Consider the following 18,621-nt stretch of genomic DNA (forward strand, 5'->3'; position numbering starts at 1 on the left):
GGAACAAATAGCCTCGCTTCAGGTGTAGAATGTCCTTGGTGCAACTATGGCAAATTGGTACAGCCTGGCCAAATTGATATTGTCTTTGCAGCTAGCGAAAGATCTGCTTGGAGATTAATTTCAGACTATTTTCCCTCACAGATGCTCTGATCTTAATCCCCCTTGGGTACCCCGCCTGTCCCAGCCCGGCATTGTTCCTCTCTCCTCTCCCGCCAGATCACTCCCACAATCTGCGGCGATTAGAACATCACTTAAACATCACACCTTCTGTCTTACAAATGCCGCTGTCTCGCATCATCACCCGATCTCAGGCTGGGCTGGCTTCAAACAAACCGCCTGGATACAGATGCAAAACTGCACCCGAAGCCTGGTAGAGGCTAACATCAAACAACAGTGCCGTTTCTCACGCACACGCACAGACAGACGGGCCGACGCACGCGCACACACACACAGGGAAAGACACAAATACACTCACACACACCATGGAGGTAGAAAAATTGTGTTCACACATGTACACATTCATATACACACACAAACACACACACAAACGGACACACACACACAGACGGACACATACACAAACGGACACACACACACGCGCGCTTTATACTTATACAAAACTCATTACAAAACAAGTCAAAAAGTTTTTCCCGTGAAAAGAAATCCCTTGTCTTAAATTCTATCATCTTTTACCGCTGGAATCAGTTGTAGCAAGGACATTATATGTAGACTTGAAATCGGGACGTCAAGAGTTTTTAACTGAGGTGCAGTTATCTTCCTATCCGCTGGGTGGCTCTTCAACTAGTGTAACTCGCACCAAGCTTGGAGTTGAAAGGTCACCACTTCCCATCATCCTCCAGGAATTTCGCGCCATTTTGAAAGAAGGAGAGCGAAGAAGATCGGGGAAGAAAGAAAAAGTCTCCAGAAATCGTCTCATATCTTCTCACCTGAGGACACCTGGTCACACCTGCGTCATGCCGGGACTTCTCCAGACCTGTGAGGACCTGTTCAGCACCCGTGACCTCTACAATGTCATAGGAGTGGAGAAAACGGCGACGGAGAAACAGGGTAAGACGGGCGATGTGTGGGGAGGGGGGCACTGTCAAAAATATATGAAATCTTGATCCTATATTCGAATTCGGTTGCTATCATTCACCCGACATGTGCTGGAAAGCGTCCCAAATAGTAGGGACGGACTAACTCATATTGTCTTCTGTTGATTGAAGAAGGGCTTGTTCCTTGTTTTCACGTTATTTTTTTTAAACAAAACATAGAAATGTCAAGTTATAAAGATTTAAAAAGTTATCTCTACACAAATATTATGAAGAAACTATTGTCTTCCTTCAAACATATGGATGAATAAAACAATACATCTATTTCTATTACCAAAGTTATAAAAAAATTGGTCTGTTATGTAACAGTACATTGTCAAAGCTCTCATTGAGGGCAAAAACAAGTATTTTCTTGCCATAAAGATGTAACACTCTGGTCTAACAGTTCTGTGATAAAAGTTACAACAGCTAACATTAACAACTTACGTTGTAAAGTTGTGTTATAAAAGTTGGGACTGTTTTCCTGTATTTCCAGTGAAGAAAGGGTACTACCGCATGTCCATGAGATTCCACCCGGACAGAAACTCAGACGACGCCCAGTCCACAGAAAAGTTCCAGGCTCTGAGTAAAGTCTACTCTGTCCTGTCTGACACCGGGAAAAGGGCCCTGTACGATGAAAGTGGTAAGTTCGGACTCTGCAGAATTAAATCAGGTCAAATTAACCGTCAATAGATCATAGCATCCAAGATACAGCAGAAATTGATAGACATCTCAAGTAGCATCCACAGCTTTTTGTCATGCTACTTGAGATGTGTAGCTTGAGTAACTTGGAATGTCTAATCTTCATTGACGTAGGATTCTACAGTTTTTTCATCATCTGTTAGTTAGTTTTACTCTAGTTTGGGCACCTACTACCTTTCTCCAACCTTCTGTGTTTCCAGCCTCCCATCTCTGTCTGCCTCTTTTAAAGTTTGAATTTCTTTCCCTCCATACACAGTAAGTTGCAGAGTTACTTTTCAATGTAAGAGCTTACTAGAAGATGAGTGACTACTGGCTGTTATCATACGTGTAACATTGTTGTTTATTGTTTGTTGTTTATTGTTTGTTGTTTATGTTCCAGGAGAGGTAGATGATGAAGTTGATGTGGACCAGGACAAAGACTGGGCGTCCTACTGGCGTCTACTATTCCCACAAGTCACTCTGCAGGCTGTGAAAGACTTCGAAAAGAACTACAAAGGTAGGAGGAACTAGTAACAAAAAACTAGATAAGACCTAAGAAAAAACTCTTGTGTTTTATGCTTCCCGACCAACCTTAGAAAAAACTACTTGTTATGTTGCCCTCTCCACACTGAGCCACGCAAAGCCCTTGCCTTTACTGTTGAACACCTTACTCAACATCACCTAACCACATCTGTCCTGCTCCAGGGTTCTCCAGTTCATAACTTTGACATTAACATTACACCGATCAACTTGTTACACCTAACCCTTGCACATCTAACTCTAGATATCTATTGACAATGCCCCTACTGTACTTGGTGACAGTGAGTTCCACTCTGCGATAGCTCTGAGAAAGAATGAATTCTTGAACACCTCCATCCTTGGTTGATAACTCGGGTACTTGAAGGCATGACTATATTATAAGATGACTTTCCTTCCCCAGGTTCCGAAGAGGAGCTTGCTGACCTGAAGTCTGCGTACCTGGAGCACGAGGGCGACATGGATGACATCATGGACGCCGTTACCCTGGCAACGCTCGAGGATGAGCCGCGCTTCCGCAAGCTGCTGATTGGTCAGATCAGGTCAGGTGACCTGCCGGACTTCCCAGCATTCTCTCAGGAGGACAGGAGCAAGCAGCAACGCAGGAAACGCAAGGTATGTTGGGATATGTTTGTTTGTTTGTTTTTGTTTATTATTACATCAGAAGTCAACTCAAACTTTCAAAGGAAATGCAAGGCTTGTCTGCTGTGTTAACCTTTTCAGAAAGAAAACATATACTGTAGTTTTTTTTTGTTCTTTGTCTCCAAACAAATAAGTTTGATGACCTTGACCAGATGTCTGTCACCATGGTAACTGGTGCTGTAGCAGACACTCTGTGGTGTTGGGTTACATTATGTAGCAAGTGGCAGAACAGTTGCACAACTTTTTGTGGTCAAGTTTTTTTTTGCTCAGTTTTTGTATTTTGTGTTGCATTTATTTGATGACATGACAGCTTTTTGTGTTTCATTTTTCAATGTCATCACATCTTTTTATGTTTAGTTTTTTTCCATATCACTACTACTTTCTGTGCTTCATTTTTGATAAAGTCATCACATTGTTTCTTCCCACCCCCAGGCTAAGAAAGAAGCGAAGGAGGCAGAATCAGCGATGAAAGAACTTGGCATGGACGGTTCGGAGGACGCGCTGCAGAAAATGATCGCACAGAGAAGCCAAAACAGAGAGAGTCAGTTCAACAACTTCATGGCTGATCTGGAGGCTAGATACGCACCAAAGGGGAAGAAAACCAAGAAAGGGAAAAAGTGAAAAGAAAGGGCAAAAATGATCAGTGCTAGTTATTAAAACAAAGAAGACTTTACGTCGATAAAGTTTAGACATCCAGGTAATAAGATACACCAAAAAGCAGTTACTCAAGCAACTTTCCAAAATCATATCCAGTTGCTTGAGTAATTTCTTTTTGGTGCAAGGAAGACTTTGTTCAGATACTTTTAGTGACACATGTAATCTGATATCATATGATAAAAAAAGTATTGATTATTGTTATGTTATATGTTATGTTTCTATGTGGAAATAAAACCTGGAAGTATGAACTAATTTTCTGCCTGTTGTGCATTCTGTCTAGTCTGTGTTTGAATGAATGAAGGAAGAAATGAATGAAGAAATGAATAAAGGAAGAAATAAAGGAAGGAAGAAATGAAGGAATGAAGAAATGAAGGAAGAAGGAAGAAATGAAGGAAGAAATGAATAAAGGAAATGAAGGAAGGAAGAAATGAAGGAATGAATGAAGGACACCATTCATGTGTCCTGGGCTTTTAATGCGCCCCGCCCACACTAGAAGCCCAGGACACAAGTGGACTTATGTGACACCATTTCATAAAATAATATGTATGATACATAAACAAGCGAGAATATGGGTACAGAGATAACAAAATCAACCATAACTGTATATATGACCATATTTTACTTTGTCATCATCAATATAACTTTAAGGGCTTTAGATATAAGTTAATAGATGATACAAACAAAACAACAGGAGCAGTACCAGTACAAAAGAGACCTCTTTTCTGCATGCAGTCCTTGTGACAGATGATTTGTACAACGTTTTCATGTGCTAGAAAATACACACTCGTATAAGAATCCAAACACTAACTGCGAAACCCTTAAAACACATGACAACAAGCAGGTTTGAAATAAAAATTGATTTTAAACACATTATACACATTTATATGCAGTAATATGAAGTATTTGACCAACACCCTCACACATACACCCCCCCAGTGTTCATTGGTAGGTGCCAATACGTCACTTCCGTTTACGGGGTCGCCGTAGGAGGAAGTGACGTCATAGGTCAACTTTTCCTCCCCCAGATATTTACTACTAAAAGAACTAGCGGGAAAAAGCTCAAATATTTGCGGAAATAACGTTTAGATGCGGATTTAGTGATATTTTGAAGGTTCGTAAGCTTCTTAGGAGTGTTTTGGACCTTGTTTAGAGCTCTTGGCTTGTGAAAAAGTGGTTAGATCGGTGATTTTGTGCCCGGAAGTTGAGCGGTCAGCGATGGTGCCCACCCCGCCGAAACTACAGAAGGAGAAGCGGTTGAGCCCGTCCCTGGGATCGGCGGGACAAGAGACAGCGCCCGAGGTGAGTCTTTCGGCTAACTAGCGGGGTGGGGACGCTCTAAACTCATCACACATATTGTAACTGTTACTGTGTCAGCTGAAGTCAAAGAAGAAGAAGTCAAAACCGACCCCCTCCCCACATGATTCTAACTTCTACATGGAAACTTGACCTAGCCTGGTACCCAGCCTTGTTAGCTTTAGTCCGCTACCCAAAATCCGCTCCCCGGGTAGCGGACTAAAGCAGGCTACAGGTTGAGGATAAGGATGTACAAATTTAGAAGTTACTGGCAAGTTTGCAGATCTATGCATATACTAGTAAACGTATGAGCCTGAATGAATGATGTGTGTTGTATGGTGGCTTTGAAAAGGTGTCCTAACATGAACACCAGTTCCACCATGCTCTTCATTACTGATGTACATGTATGTGGAGAATCGAAATAAATAAATAATAATTAGATAGATAAAATCATTACTATAATTTTGGGTGGGGCCAGGGCAGAGGGACAAGTTAGTCAGGCCCCAGCTCAAAATTGAATGAGATGAAAATAATTTTTATATATCATATATAATCATATCAATTTTGAGCCGGGTCTGACCTTTCTCCTCTGCCCTTTGCCCCCAGGTCTTCTGAGGTCAGCCAATGGGCTGCGGACGTGTCGGCTGTACCGTAACCTTGGCAACAAACGACGTAACTAACGACAACATGAGCGGAAACCTGGGTGTACCGCAGTTCCCGGCACCTTCGTCCGCTCAGCGCGTGGGAGGGGGGCGTAACAAGGTTGCGCTGAAGCCGGGAAGGTCGCTCATGGACTGGATACGGCTCTCGAAGTCGCGCGACCTTTCCGGGACCGGGGGTCGTTTGCATAACGTCACGCCCGAGGAGCTAGCGAAACATGATACTGAGAGCGACGCTTGGACGGTGATTCGCGGGAAGGTGTACAACGTGACTGCATACGCGGAATATCACCCCGGTGGGGCGGAAGAGCTCATGCGAGCCGCGGGGAGGGACGGGACGGATCTTTTCAACGAGGTTCACCGGTGGGTCAACTACGAATCGATGCTGGAAAGCTGCCTGGTCGGACGACTACGAACAACGCTTCACGTTTCACCAAATGCAGGAACACCGAAGCGAAAACCACCCAAAGTACAGACGGGATTTCTGAAACCTCCACTTCCCGCAAACCTGACTCTTCCCAAACCACCAGGCGCTGCTTTTGAAGAGAAACTCAAAGAAAACTCTGATGGGAGACCAGTAACATCTGTAACACCAAGTGAGCAGCAGAAACTGGAAAACACCGGTGGGAGACCTGTCAGTTCTGCTGATACCGTGGACAATCCCTGGCCGACAAACCCAGAACTTACGAAACCATCCCTTCCCTATCCTTCTGCACAGGAAACAGGTATGTGTGATGTTATTCGTGAGTCGTTTTATATTTATATATAAATAGTATAATAGTTGCTCTTTGAAGACATAATATATATTGTCCATGTAAAGTGTTTTTAAATCGCATTTTAAAATGTAGATTTTAAATTTTTATCGATCTGTATTTTAAACATTTGTAATAATTGTAAATGTTGGCTCAATTCTTGTTTTGAACTTTATCGAACATTTCATGCCAATATCAATAAAGCTGAATCTGTTCTCTCAAGCAGCAGTACCCACCGACAAGACTGATACTGTGGACAGTTCGGGTGTTCCTGTGCTAACTGTTGAGAGTCCTGTCCTTCCTGTACCGACTGTTGCGAGGGAATCTGTACAGGAAACAGGTATGTGTGACTTTATTTACGAGCCGTTCTCTCTGGTCTTTACTTTAGTGCCCATGTGTGGCTTTTGTAATGTTTGTGTGTCTGTATATGTATTGTAATGCAATGTTAATTTGTATTTGCTAGACAACTGTAAAAAATCAGTGTTATTCAGCATGTTTTTGTACAGGCTGCGAGGCTGGTTTTTATGAATATGAATAAACTGTTGAAACTGTTCTCTCAACCAGGATTACCCACCAACAAGAGTGATACTGTGGACAGTTCGGGCGTTCCTGTGCTAACAGTTGACAACTCTGTCCTTCCTGTGCTGACTGTTGCGAGGGAGTCGGTACGCTACGACTGGTTCCAGAGCGACAAACACATCACCGTGGTCGTCTACACGAAGCGGAAGGGCCTGACTCGCGAGAACGTCACTCTGGACAAAACTGGCCGCAAATTCGAACTCCGCCTTTTCCTGGGCCACCAACAGCTGTATCAAGTCCACCTGGAGTTAGAGGAAGAAGTTACCGATGAGTTTAATGTAACGTTTGGAGCGTCAGGGTCTAAACTCGACGTCAAGCTGACGAAAGTTACTGCAGGAAGGAAGTGGAGAAGGTTGGGGAGTCCTCTAGATCAGGACGGAAGGTCAGTTTTAGTTATTTAGGCAACACCAATTTAATTTGTTGGTTCTCGGATTCCATGTATCAATTCAGTGGTTTGATTAAAAGTTCAAAATTCATTGTTTAGATATTAACTCAGCCTTTTGTGTTGACTTTAGTCTATCAGTAAGACATCTGGAGCTGCATAGTTCCTGTTCAGAACTTTTATTCAGCCTGTCACACGACCGGTTTTGCCTGTGTGGCTTCTTCAAGTTTACAGAGGCTAAATGTCCCGCTCTGTTTGTGTATTTAGGTTACGGAGGACTGTTTACGGAGGTACCGGGCGTGTGGTGGAGTCTCAAGTCATTTATCAAATAGCTTATTATAAGTGCATTTTTTGTGTTCCCAAAGCCTTCCCAACAGGCTTTTGTAATTGTGTGAACTTGTATGGCACAAATAAACCAGATCTCTCTCTCTCTCTCTCTCTCTCTTTCTCTCTCTATTTAGGTTAGTTGGTACAGAGGACTGTGAGCGGAGGTACCGGACATGTACGGTCGAGTCTCGAGCGGAGGTGACCTATGACACGACCCTGTACCGCGTACGACTGCCGCCGGGGTCGCGGATGTGGGTCCCCGCGGGTCATCACGTGTACGTGCGACGCCAAGTGTCGGGTTACGGACAGGTGTCACGGCCGTACACACCTGTACCTGCATCACTCACCACACCTGCACAGGTGGACACACAGGGCACGGGCCTGAACCTCATGATCAAGGTCAGTGTTACTGTAAGGCCTAGGAAAAAAAATGTTGTGTTTTCTGTTTCAGTCCTGAAAATATTAGGGGGGCCAAAAAAAAAACGTTTTAAGTGTTTATTACAGAAAGTATTTCTGAATTGCAGAACAAAATTTTGACAGTCACCAAAATTTCATCCAACTCTGAAATTTTTTCATATTTTTACTATTGTTATTATGTGTATCTTTATCTGTATGTTCTTACATGGGCGAGTCATGCCTGAAATAAAAAAAAATTAAAGTTACTAGAGTATTCTTTCAACAGTGACAAGTTGGAAGGGTAAGGATACTGGCCTCCACATTTTCGATGACTATCAGTCCATCTTGTTCACGGAATGGCCAAGTCTCAAGCTCTCACGAGACTAGGCCCGAGACTTGCATCGGTCTGCTGGGCCCTACCTCCTGTTGCCTCCCTCACTGTTGAAAGAATTCCCTCTAGTAACTGTATCTATACATGACAAATGAATCTCTTCAATTTAAAGTAAAAAAAAGTATTTCTCCCACCTCAGGTGTACCCACAAGGTGTTCTCACACCTGCACTAGCCGAGCTGCAGCCTGGGGACCACCTGGACATCAGCGACTACGACTCAACCCTCGCTCTCCCGCCATTGGACGACAAAGCGTCCATCGCCTTCCTAGTCGCCGGGACCGGTTTTACGCCTGTACCGGGACTTGTAACCCTCCTTCTTTCCCGCGACCAGAAAGACCAGAAAATCACAATTTTTTTCTTCAACAAACAGGAGAGAGACATCCTGTGGCGCGAACAGCTCGAAAAACTGGAAGAACAGTACGCACAGAGGTTAAAGGTCATCCACGTGCTGTCCGACCCCGGGTCGGAGTGGAGCGGGAGGTCGGGTCGGGTCAGGTCAGAGGTCGTGGAGGGCGACCTGCCTACGCCGGGACCGGTAACCATGGCGATGGTGTGCGGACCGGTGGCGTTTAACCAGGCAGCGGTGAAGGTCCTACGTGAGCTGGGATATCAGCAGGACATGTACGATGTGTTCTAGTTTACCCTCAGCCTGCTAAGGTAGCCACTTAGGCCTAGGAAAAAAAATGTTTTGTTTCCTGTTTCCCGACCGACCCTAGAAAAACCTGCTGACCTTAGACTTTTTGGGTGGACCCCTGCAAGGGACATAATTTATAGAGCTGATTAACCTTTTCTAGCTCAATGATCTGACATCTGAGTGATAAAACGTTGTACAATTGGTTTTCTAATATTGACATTGAAAATAAAAGTGTAATCATGCAAGTTTTACTTTGTTAAACTGTATTGTATAAGTAGTTTATTATATATATAGATATTACTGAAGCCTAAAAAAAAGATAATTCCAACCTGCCGATCCTAATTTTTTCAGGACTGAAACAGGAAGCACAACATTTATTTTCCTAGGCCTTAGCAGCAAATTTGCAATAGTTGTGGGGTTAGGCAGCAGGGAGAAGGTTGAACAGAAACTATCACACTGCTACTGAGAGTTGACTAGTGAATAAGCGAGAAATGTGGAGGAATTCTGCCCATTTTTCTGTATAGATTTCTCAGGAAATATGGGATATAGATTTGTGTGTTAGATGGGATCATGCTGAAAGTAATGTACAACACCATGAAGTTATGGACACAGAAATCTTTATTGACACAGCAACAAATTAAAATGCATATTATATTAAACATATCAACAGATATCCTAAGGCCACACCAATTCATTTCCTTGGTTCTCATTTTAAGATGAAAATACAGCAAGCAGACATCAGAAAAGCAGAGGGCAGGGAGCAAAACGTAAATACATGTATCATGACTGTATTCGCTCAAGTGAACCAAGGCATAAACCTAGCTGGTTGAGCTTGTTTCTTTTTAAATGCTAGAAACAACAAATTAAATTGGTGTGGTCCTAGCTTCAAAGTAGTGTGCCCGAGGAAAGTATTCTCAGGGTCTCTATATTGTACTTGGTATTTATGGTAAAGGATACAAAATGTGGGCTTTATTGATGTTTGATTCGTACTATGTTTGCTGCATATGTAACACATTTCAGGCTTGAAACCTGACTTACACATGCAGGTTAGTGCAGGTAGAATTTGATTTTGTAGTCAGCCTTGTACTGGGGATATGAGTGTTTGTATGTACGTACTTCATTAACCATAATTACAAGTGAAGTATTGTTTACCTGCATGTCTAACCTTGAATCATCAACGTACCTGTGAAATGTTATAATTATATCAAGAATTTATATTGTTTCTAAATGGTGACTAGTTTTAGTCCATAGTTTATATAGACTATGATTCAGTGCAGATTTGTTTGTCAGGTAAATATAATTTTACAGGTGTGTGGAAATACTTGGTGATTTCAAGTTATATTCTGTCAGCAGTTTGCAAGTGAGATTTTCTTTATGAAGAATAAATGTTGTGTTGTAACTTTTGTGACATTGTCTTGTTTTGAGTTAAATATCATTCTTGTGAGTTAGATATGTGATGAGTTAAAATGTGATTTTGTTGAATGTGAAGCTGCTTTTAATTGAAGTTATGAGGGAAGAGGTCAGTGTCAGACAAAATGTAACAACATACAGGTCACATACTCTACATAATAGTGCAATCCTACATGTATATACATGTACCTTTATCCTAGCCTCCGTAGCAGGATTATAGAACCGGGGGTTTGGTGGTCTTCGGCTGTTTTCTAATTAGCCCAGTTCTAAAAAAAACGGGGGTAATTCAACCAGGCCGGCTATGTTGTCTATATGCAATCAGAAAATAGCACATAAAAGCTCCCAAAGACCCTGAAGACCCCCAAAACCCCCAGTTTTTGGCATGCTATGGAGGCTACCTTTATCCTTACATGTAGAGGCATACATACATGCACATGGTCTAAAAAACATACAGTGAAAAATTACGGGTTGTTTCAGGTATTGCAATAACTTGAGCAGGGGTGCCAAAGAATTCATAGGGATTTTTGTACAGAATTACGAGTATATTTTTTAAAAATCTAATTTTTTCCTCAGCAGCCAGTCCAGGGCACATCAGTGATCGTTCTCCACCCAGGATCTTCCTTCCTGCGGATTGGCCGCGCTTCAGACACCTTCCCGCATGTCATTCCGCAGGTCTGTTTGTTTTTTGTTTATTTCCTCGCAAGACACTACTGTAATTCCTGATTTTTTTACTGTACTGTTATGTTCACTTCTGTACCGTGAACTTATCATTACAGTTAACAAATGATTCCTGGACTTTCTTTTTCCTGCACCTGTCACCACCATAGTTCTGTGAACATGTCCATTTTTCTCAGACCGTGAACTTTTGCTACCGTGTTAGTGCATTACAGTAACGAAGAAAAGATATTGTAAGCTACTACATGTAGGTGCTTTAACCAAACAGTTCACAATGACAAAGAAAAATTAACAGACCGAAAAACAAATATGCTAGGAATTAATATGACTGAAATATTACGCAAATGATAACAAAAGTGGCAATAAAAACATACATTGCCATGGCGACAGTGGCTGCTGTTATGGTTATTGTTCTCCCTGAGATGTTGCCAAAAACCTAGTTGTAACCATAAATATACCAGTATAACTTACATGAAGAAATTGTGATTTGATGATAATGTTCCAGCATGTCATACCACAGGTAATTGCTAGGCGGCGCTGCTGCAAGCCGGACACTGCAGGGAAACACGAGGACAGGACACTGCTCAGGCATGAGGCTTGTGTAAGGTTGTTTTTTTTCAGAACCGTGCTTTATCCAGGACTATGCTTTATCCAGAACCGTGCTTTATTCAGAACTACACTACCCGGTATATCTAAAACCATGCTGTATCCAGAACTGTGCTTTATCCAGAACCATGCTTTATCCAGAACCATGCTTTATCCAGAGCATGCTTAGGCACAGTTCAGGATAGCCCATGCCTGATCCTAATCCTAAGCATACAGGCATGGAACTAGATAGGAATGATTCTGGACCATTTTCATCTTTTCGTGGACTTTGAAGAAAATGATGCTTGATGAACCAAAACATTTAAGAAAAGGACAGCAGTCTTCAGATCATGACAGTAGCGATCGCTGAAGTTTTAAACTGTGTTTGGCCATGTCTCTGTGTATTTACCTGGTTGATAAAGTAATATTTTTGTGGCCCTCTACAGCAAACTGAGAGCAGAGCGATCCATGAGCAGGGCCTGAGGGGAGTGCAGCAGGCCCTGATGTCAATCATCACGTCGTCAGGGCAACACAGACTAGCCCCGCCCACAGAACAGGTAAACTTACACCTTTTCTAATATACTTTGATTTTGATTTTTTAAATGGAAGCCTAACCATAGAGATAGGATATTTTATTACTATCAAAATAAAGAAACTGGTATGTTATTACTTTTGGGGTGGAAGTATTAGTTTGGGTGGTACTAGTAATCTATCCTAGGTTTGTATGGTTTGGTTCCAAAGTGAGCGGGTGGACATTGGATTTTACTTGATTGGTTTTGACCCAGTATCCCTGATTCAAGGATGTAACAGTCAGGAATGTGTGACACACGAAACTTGGTGTAATACTACATTTGTACTAATAGCAGAGTAAGTTTCCTCATACAATATATGTAGTATGAGTCCATGTAATTCATTAACACAAAACCTACTTTTTGGATGTTTGAAATCCCAGATTTCTTGTTGCTGTTCCCGGAAGTTTGAAACCTCTGCTTTGTTGTTTCAGCTTGCAGCCTATAATGCGCAGGTTGGTCCTCAGATCGAGGACACGTCAGATCTGGAGTGGACGGACACCAGCTCCAAACCCCAGTACTTAGTGGGGCAGGAGGTATGAAAACTAACTCCTAAACATTCAACCTACTTTATTATGGGTAAAGGTAGTCCCACAGCCTTTTTTGAGGCTGTAGGGGCAGTGGGTTGTTTGTCCACAGTATCTAGGGCACAGTGTTGGAAGGCTGAGCCCATCCCTCTCCTTCCACTGCCTTTTACCTCCCCACCCTTAGCACTCTATGTCAAGTACCCAGGTATCCAGAACCGTGCTTTGGACAAATCTGTGTTCTTGGATACGCGAAAACTATCCAGAACCGTGCCTGATCCTAATTCTAACACATTCAGGCACAGGGATACACTATAGATACACACGGTTCTGGATATAACAGTGGGGGCCCGCAAGCCCGTTCCGTAGAGCGTAATCGGCCGTTTTAATTCTACGTAGAGCGTAGACGGACCGCTCTAATATTTTTGCGTAGAGTGTATTTGGCGTTTTATTCTACGTAATACGTTGTAGCCACTTGGAATTTATTGTAAAGCGTAATCGAGAGGTTTCTGAATTCAGCGTAGAGTGTTATTGGGACCCCCCCTTGCAGGCCCTCAACAGTGTCTGTCTTCTGTCCCCCCAGGTCCTGTACCTTCACCCCTCGGAGAGCTATAACATCCACTGGCCGATGTCATGTGGTCAGCTAAACCTGCACAGTGGCACAGGAGGATCTCTCACAGCAGTTCTGGCAGACCTTGAGACCATCTGGACAACCGCCATCGAGAAGTTCCTGGACATTCCTGTCAAGGACCTCAAAGTAGGCGCTCTGTTTTTTTTTGTTCATTCGCTCATTCATTCATTCATTCATTCATTCATTCATTCATTCATTCATTCATTCATTCATTCATTCATTCATTCATTCATTCATTCATTCACTATTTGTTTCCCTTTGCATAAGGAAAACAATCATGTTTTTTTTTGTTAATTTTTGAGTAAGAATAAACAGAGCAGTACTGCCAGTAGTTTGTCAGGCTAGACCATGTGAAGGTAAACATTATGCATTTGCGTTGCAAATGTTTCCTTTCTAGCTAGTTCATTCATTTGTCCATTTATATGTACATTCATTTAAAATTTGTTTGCAGTATATAGTAGAGGGGATTTATTCCTCAAGCTAACCGACATCTCGCACACGCAGTCGTCCCTCCGCAAGACACCTGGAGCCGCATAGTTCCTGTGTAGAACTTTTATTCAGCCTGTCACACCTGTCATTTAAGATTTGTTTGTTTGTTTGTTTAGCACTATAGATGCATCCTGCTTGTCCCTGACATCTACAACAGACAACACATCAAGGAACTGATCAATCTGCTACTGAACAGGCTGGGATTTTCTGCAGCCATCGCACATCAGGTGGGCTGGCAATCAATCAATCAATCGATCAACCAACCAATAATTAATGATCAATAGATCAATCATTAATCAATAGATCAATAATAAATAATTCTGTAATAACTCATCAACCTGCTGTACAACTGCCATCGCACATCAGGTGGGCTGACAGTCAATAATCAATCATTCAATCATTGATCAATCGATCAATCATTAATCAATTGATCAATAATCAATCAATTGATAAACCGGCAAGAACTCATGAACCTTCTGTTGAACAGGCTGGGCAACCGTCGCAGATAAGATGGCCTGGCAATTGATAATCAATCAGTGATCAATCAATCAAGAATCAATCAATGATCAATGACCTTGTGAGAACTTGTGAGAGTAAGAGGTTAAAGGTTAGGTATGTTTGTGCAGGAGTGTGGTGGGTCAGAGGTCAGAGTTTACTAGTAGATAGAAGTGGTGAAGAGGTTATAGCTTTAGATATGAGTTGTACTAGGTTCTTGTGTGCTTATAGGAGTCGGTATGTGCGACGTTTGGCAGCGGTGTGGCCAGCGCCTGTGTGGTGGACGTCGGGGACCAGAAAACAGCCGTGTGCTGCGTTGAGGACGGACTCTCCCACAGAAACTCAAGGTCAGTACGGACTCTCACAGAAACTCAAGGTCAGTACAGGTAGATGACATTCACTGATGACATGCTTGGATGGATAGGTGGAAGGGTTTGTATACATGTACATGTGTATGGGTGGGTGTGTAGATGGGTGTATCACAGTGATGAAATGTTCTCTCTCTCTAGACTATCTATGGCTCAACTACAAACGTTACATGGTGCCTGGAGTGGCTGGGCCTGTGTGTATGTGAGTGTGGTCATGGGTGTATTGATGGACTGTGTGTGTGGTAGTGTAGGTTGGTGTATGGATGGGTGTACCTGGACTTGGTGCATGAGTGGCTGGGTATTTGGGTGGATGTGTTAATGGGTGTACCTGGGTGTTCATGTGTTGTTCTCTCCCTAGACTGTGGCTGGACTACGGCGGCAGGGACGTAACCCGATCCCTGGAGTGGCTTCTGAGGAAAACCAACTTCCCATACAAGGACTGCAACCTGCTGGACCGGCTGGACTGTCAGCTGCTGCAGGAGCTCAAGCACTCCTCCTGTCATCTCAATAAGGTACTGCAGCTCCACACATCAGCACACAATCTAATGTATAACCTGCATGTCTCAAGCACACCTCCTGTCATCTCAACAAGGTACTGCAGCTACCCAGGTATAATCTGTTGGAAACGTTTGGTCACTATGTGCTGTACTTGCCCTTGTATTGTTGACCTCCATTATCAGCCTGGCTGTCTAAAGGTTTGAGCAATGTTCAGGTACATTTTTCAACAAATGAAAAGAGAATTAAAAAAGATTTCCTGCCTCCCCAGGACATGTTTGGAGCCAGGTAGCAGGATGTCCATGTGCAGAGATCAGAAATTTTCAGATCGCCCTGACCTGTTACATAGTTCATTTTGAAGAGTGCAAGATGTCGGTTAGCTTGAGGAATGAAACCCCTCCACTATACTTCATTAGCATTTCTAACAATAGAAATTTCCCCCCCTCCCCAGGACCAGTCTGGAGCCAGGCTGCAGGATGTCCATGTGCAGAGGCCGGACACATTCAGCCGGCGCTACCAGATCAGGGTCGGCGAGGAAACCATACAGGTATGTTTTTTATTATCATTATTATTGATTTTGATTTGATTTATTGAAATTGCGTAAGTGCAATACACGCGGAACAGAGGCAGCTGTTGCTGGTGTTGTGTCTCACACATAGAAAAAAATACAGGACAGATAGTACTTGTTTTTACTTGAGTTAAGTGAGGAAAGTCGTGTAAAGTGCCTTTCCCAAGGGCACAAGATTGGTGGCATTTCAGGACTCGAACCCGGGACCTCTTGATTCCGAGTCGCGTGCGCTGCCATTGCGCCACATGACCCAACACTTTACCACTTGCTGCCACCAGGCACAGCTGGGGCATCATAACTGGTTATACCGGCTATACGGATATAGAAGCTGATGTGTTATGCCAGCTATACAGATACAGATTTTACTAATGAATGTTATTATAACCCATGGGTCTGATTGTCCCCTTTAGGCCCCCATGGGTCTGTTCTACCCGCAGCTGTTTGGGCTGGTCGGCGGCAGTCTGGTCCACACCCAGCTCAGGAACCAGGGAGACCCGGAGGACATCCACGACGAACACTACCTGCTGCAGACACAGAGCACACAGCAACAGGTAACCATTCAACTCTCACACCTGACCTGTAACCTCTAACCTTTACCCACCTGTACCTGCTGCAGACACAGAACACTCAGCAACAGGTAACCTTTAACCTCTCACACCTGACCTCTTACCTCTAACCTTGCCCACAGCAGCTCATTCACTGACATGGCCGAAATATAGTCCAACTATGGCCAAAAATGGAGGATAATTTACCACAGTTTACAGTTACCACTGCCACACTCACCTTATTTTTGCCAGGATGCAAAGCAGTATGGGTAAGGGTGTGAAGTCTGCCATCCCTGATGTATTATGTTTGTACTTGCAGGTAGCCAAGGCTGTTGCGGAGAAGAAGGCCAAGGCTAGCAGCAAGCACGGCGGCGAAGCTGACAAAACCTCGTCCGACCCCAAACCTAGTCTGGAGCCCAGGCACAAGCGGGCGCGCGAGGACGCAGGGGGGTCTTCGGAGGCTAAGCATCGCAGGGGGGCGGTCAGGCTACCCTCCGCATCCAGGAGGGGGTCAGAACCCGCCCCCCTGAAGCTGATGGGAGTGGACCAGGCTATTCTGCACAGTATAGAGTGCTGTGGTAGGTCTGTGCTTGAATTATAAACCAGATTAGTAGGACCTCCCAAATGTAAATAGTATCTTTAACATAAATAGCAAATTTCTTTGATCGCAACCATTTATTTTTATGAGCTGACGTTGAGATGATGCCTGTCCTCTTCATCGGGGCTGTTCTGACTGGTTTGCTGATGCTAGATGTTACTTGGTGCATAGTGTCCCAGAGGCGTGAGTACCAAGTAACATCTAGCGTCAGTGCACAGCAAACCAGTCAGAATTAGTACTAGTATGTTTTTGGCTAACCTTTGGGGCTATCACAGGCCCATTATTTTATTTCTTTCAGCCACCCGCTTCAGTGATTTCTTGCACAAAAATCTAAGAACCAACAAATCAAATTGGTGTGGCCTTATTTATCATTTATTTATCTGTTTGTTTGTTTGCAGCTTCTGACGAAACCAAAAAGAAGATGTTCTCGTGCATCCTGGTAGTGGGAGGGGGGCTGAAGTTTCCGGGGGCCCAGAATTTCCTGCTACACAGGGTCAGGGCCCAGCTGCCTGCCAAGTACCGCAACATTGCCGACACCATGGAGGTCATCACCAGGCCAAAGGTCAGTAGGTCACCACTGGGGCAAAGGTCAGTGGGTTATCACTGGGGCAAAGGTCAAAATCACTCACACAGAAGAGGTCATCAAAAGGCCAAAAATCAGTTTTTTACAGGACACCTACATGGTGTGTTGTAAAAATGAGATGTTTTGACCATGCATTTGTGTGTACTTGTGTGTGTGTGTGATGTTGTTTCTTGGTTTGTGACTATGTTTGTTTACTCCCATGTAGGACCAGGACCCGCAGATGGTGTGCTGGAAGGGCGCAGCCGTGCTGGCCTGTCTGGACACAACCCAGGAGCTGTGGGTCGGGCAGCGCGAGTGGCGCAAGTTCGGCATCAGGATCCTCAGGGAGAGGTCGCCCTTCGTCTGGTAGTGAGAGTTGGAGGGTCAGAGGTCACCATTTGTGTCAATTCTGCTGTGGGTCAGAGGTCACCATTCGTCTGGTAGTCAACTCTGCTGGAGGTTAAAGGTCATCAATTTTGGGGAAGTCAACTCTGAGGAGGGTCAAAGGTCACAAAGTTTGCTGTGGGTCAGAGTTCACTGTGGTAGTCCACTCTGCTGTGGGTCAGAGGTCACTTTATGGTAGTCAACAGTGTACAGGGTCAGAGGTTACCATTTGTGTGGTAGTCGACACTGCAAAGGGCCAGAGGTCACTCATCGTCAACAGAGGTCACCGTTTCTGTGGCAGCCAACAGTTTGTAACAAGTTTGTAACAATGAACATCCATAGAGAGGTTGTAGTCAACTCATTGTGTAGCAAACTTGACTGTTTGTGTGAAAAAAAACAAGGACTTCAGCAGTAAACATCTTGACTCGGTCAATTATGCTAGTAGCAGCATGAACTACACTTGTTATACATATACCGTCATATGTGATGTCCAGTTTATACAGCTCAAATACTAGTATAATGGAGGAATTCCCAATAAAGTGTTTTCCTTAGCACCATTACAAGACTATGTCTGTTGCTATTTAACACCTTAGCACCATTACAAGACTATGTCTGTTGCTATTTAACACATAAATAAACAAAATACATTAATAAAGTGATACATTAAGTCACATACAATAAAACTACACGACGACAACCCCC

At 43.5% G+C, this 18,621-nt stretch overlaps 3 protein-coding genes across 3 annotated transcripts; all 3 read left to right on the plus strand.

Moving 5' to 3' along the window:
* The first annotated feature begins 898 nt into the window (after positions 1-898).
* Positions 899-3,578, plus strand: LOC109462348 (dnaJ homolog subfamily C member 9-like). Its single transcript, XM_019758889.1, has 5 exons — positions 899-1,068; positions 1,588-1,734; positions 2,173-2,289; positions 2,713-2,924; positions 3,384-3,578. Exons 1-5 carry the CDS (start codon positions 975-977, stop codon positions 3,570-3,572), a joined length of 759 nt encoding a protein of 252 aa, XP_019614448.1. The 5' UTR covers positions 899-974; the 3' UTR covers positions 3,573-3,578.
* Positions 3,579-4,623: 1,045 nt separating this feature from the next.
* Positions 4,624-9,087, plus strand: LOC109462313 (cytochrome b5 reductase 4-like). Its single transcript, XM_019758843.1, has 6 exons — positions 4,624-4,907; positions 5,508-6,285; positions 6,539-6,652; positions 6,877-7,273; positions 7,735-7,999; positions 8,527-9,087. Exons 2-6 carry the CDS (start codon positions 5,526-5,528, stop codon positions 9,022-9,024), a joined length of 2,034 nt encoding a protein of 677 aa, XP_019614402.1. The 5' UTR covers positions 4,624-4,907; positions 5,508-5,525; the 3' UTR covers positions 9,025-9,087.
* A 3,056-nt stretch (positions 9,088-12,143) lies between these two features.
* Positions 12,144-18,317, plus strand: LOC109462337 (actin-related protein 8-like). Its single transcript, XM_019758878.1, has 11 exons — positions 12,144-12,248; positions 12,695-12,796; positions 13,368-13,541; positions 14,021-14,131; positions 14,631-14,746; positions 15,126-15,279; positions 15,714-15,809; positions 16,241-16,381; positions 16,695-16,953; positions 17,372-17,535; positions 17,762-18,317. Exons 1-11 carry the CDS (start codon positions 12,195-12,197, stop codon positions 17,903-17,905), a joined length of 1,515 nt encoding a protein of 504 aa, XP_019614437.1. The 5' UTR covers positions 12,144-12,194; the 3' UTR covers positions 17,906-18,317.
* The last annotated feature ends 304 nt before the right edge of the window (positions 18,318-18,621 follow it).

This window comes from Branchiostoma belcheri, unplaced genomic scaffold (genome assembly GCF_001625305.1).
Source record: "Branchiostoma belcheri isolate BF01 breed outbred unplaced genomic scaffold, Haploidv18h27 scaffold115, whole genome shotgun sequence".
Taxonomy (NCBI): Eukaryota; Metazoa; Chordata; class Leptocardii; order Amphioxiformes; family Branchiostomatidae; genus Branchiostoma; species Branchiostoma belcheri.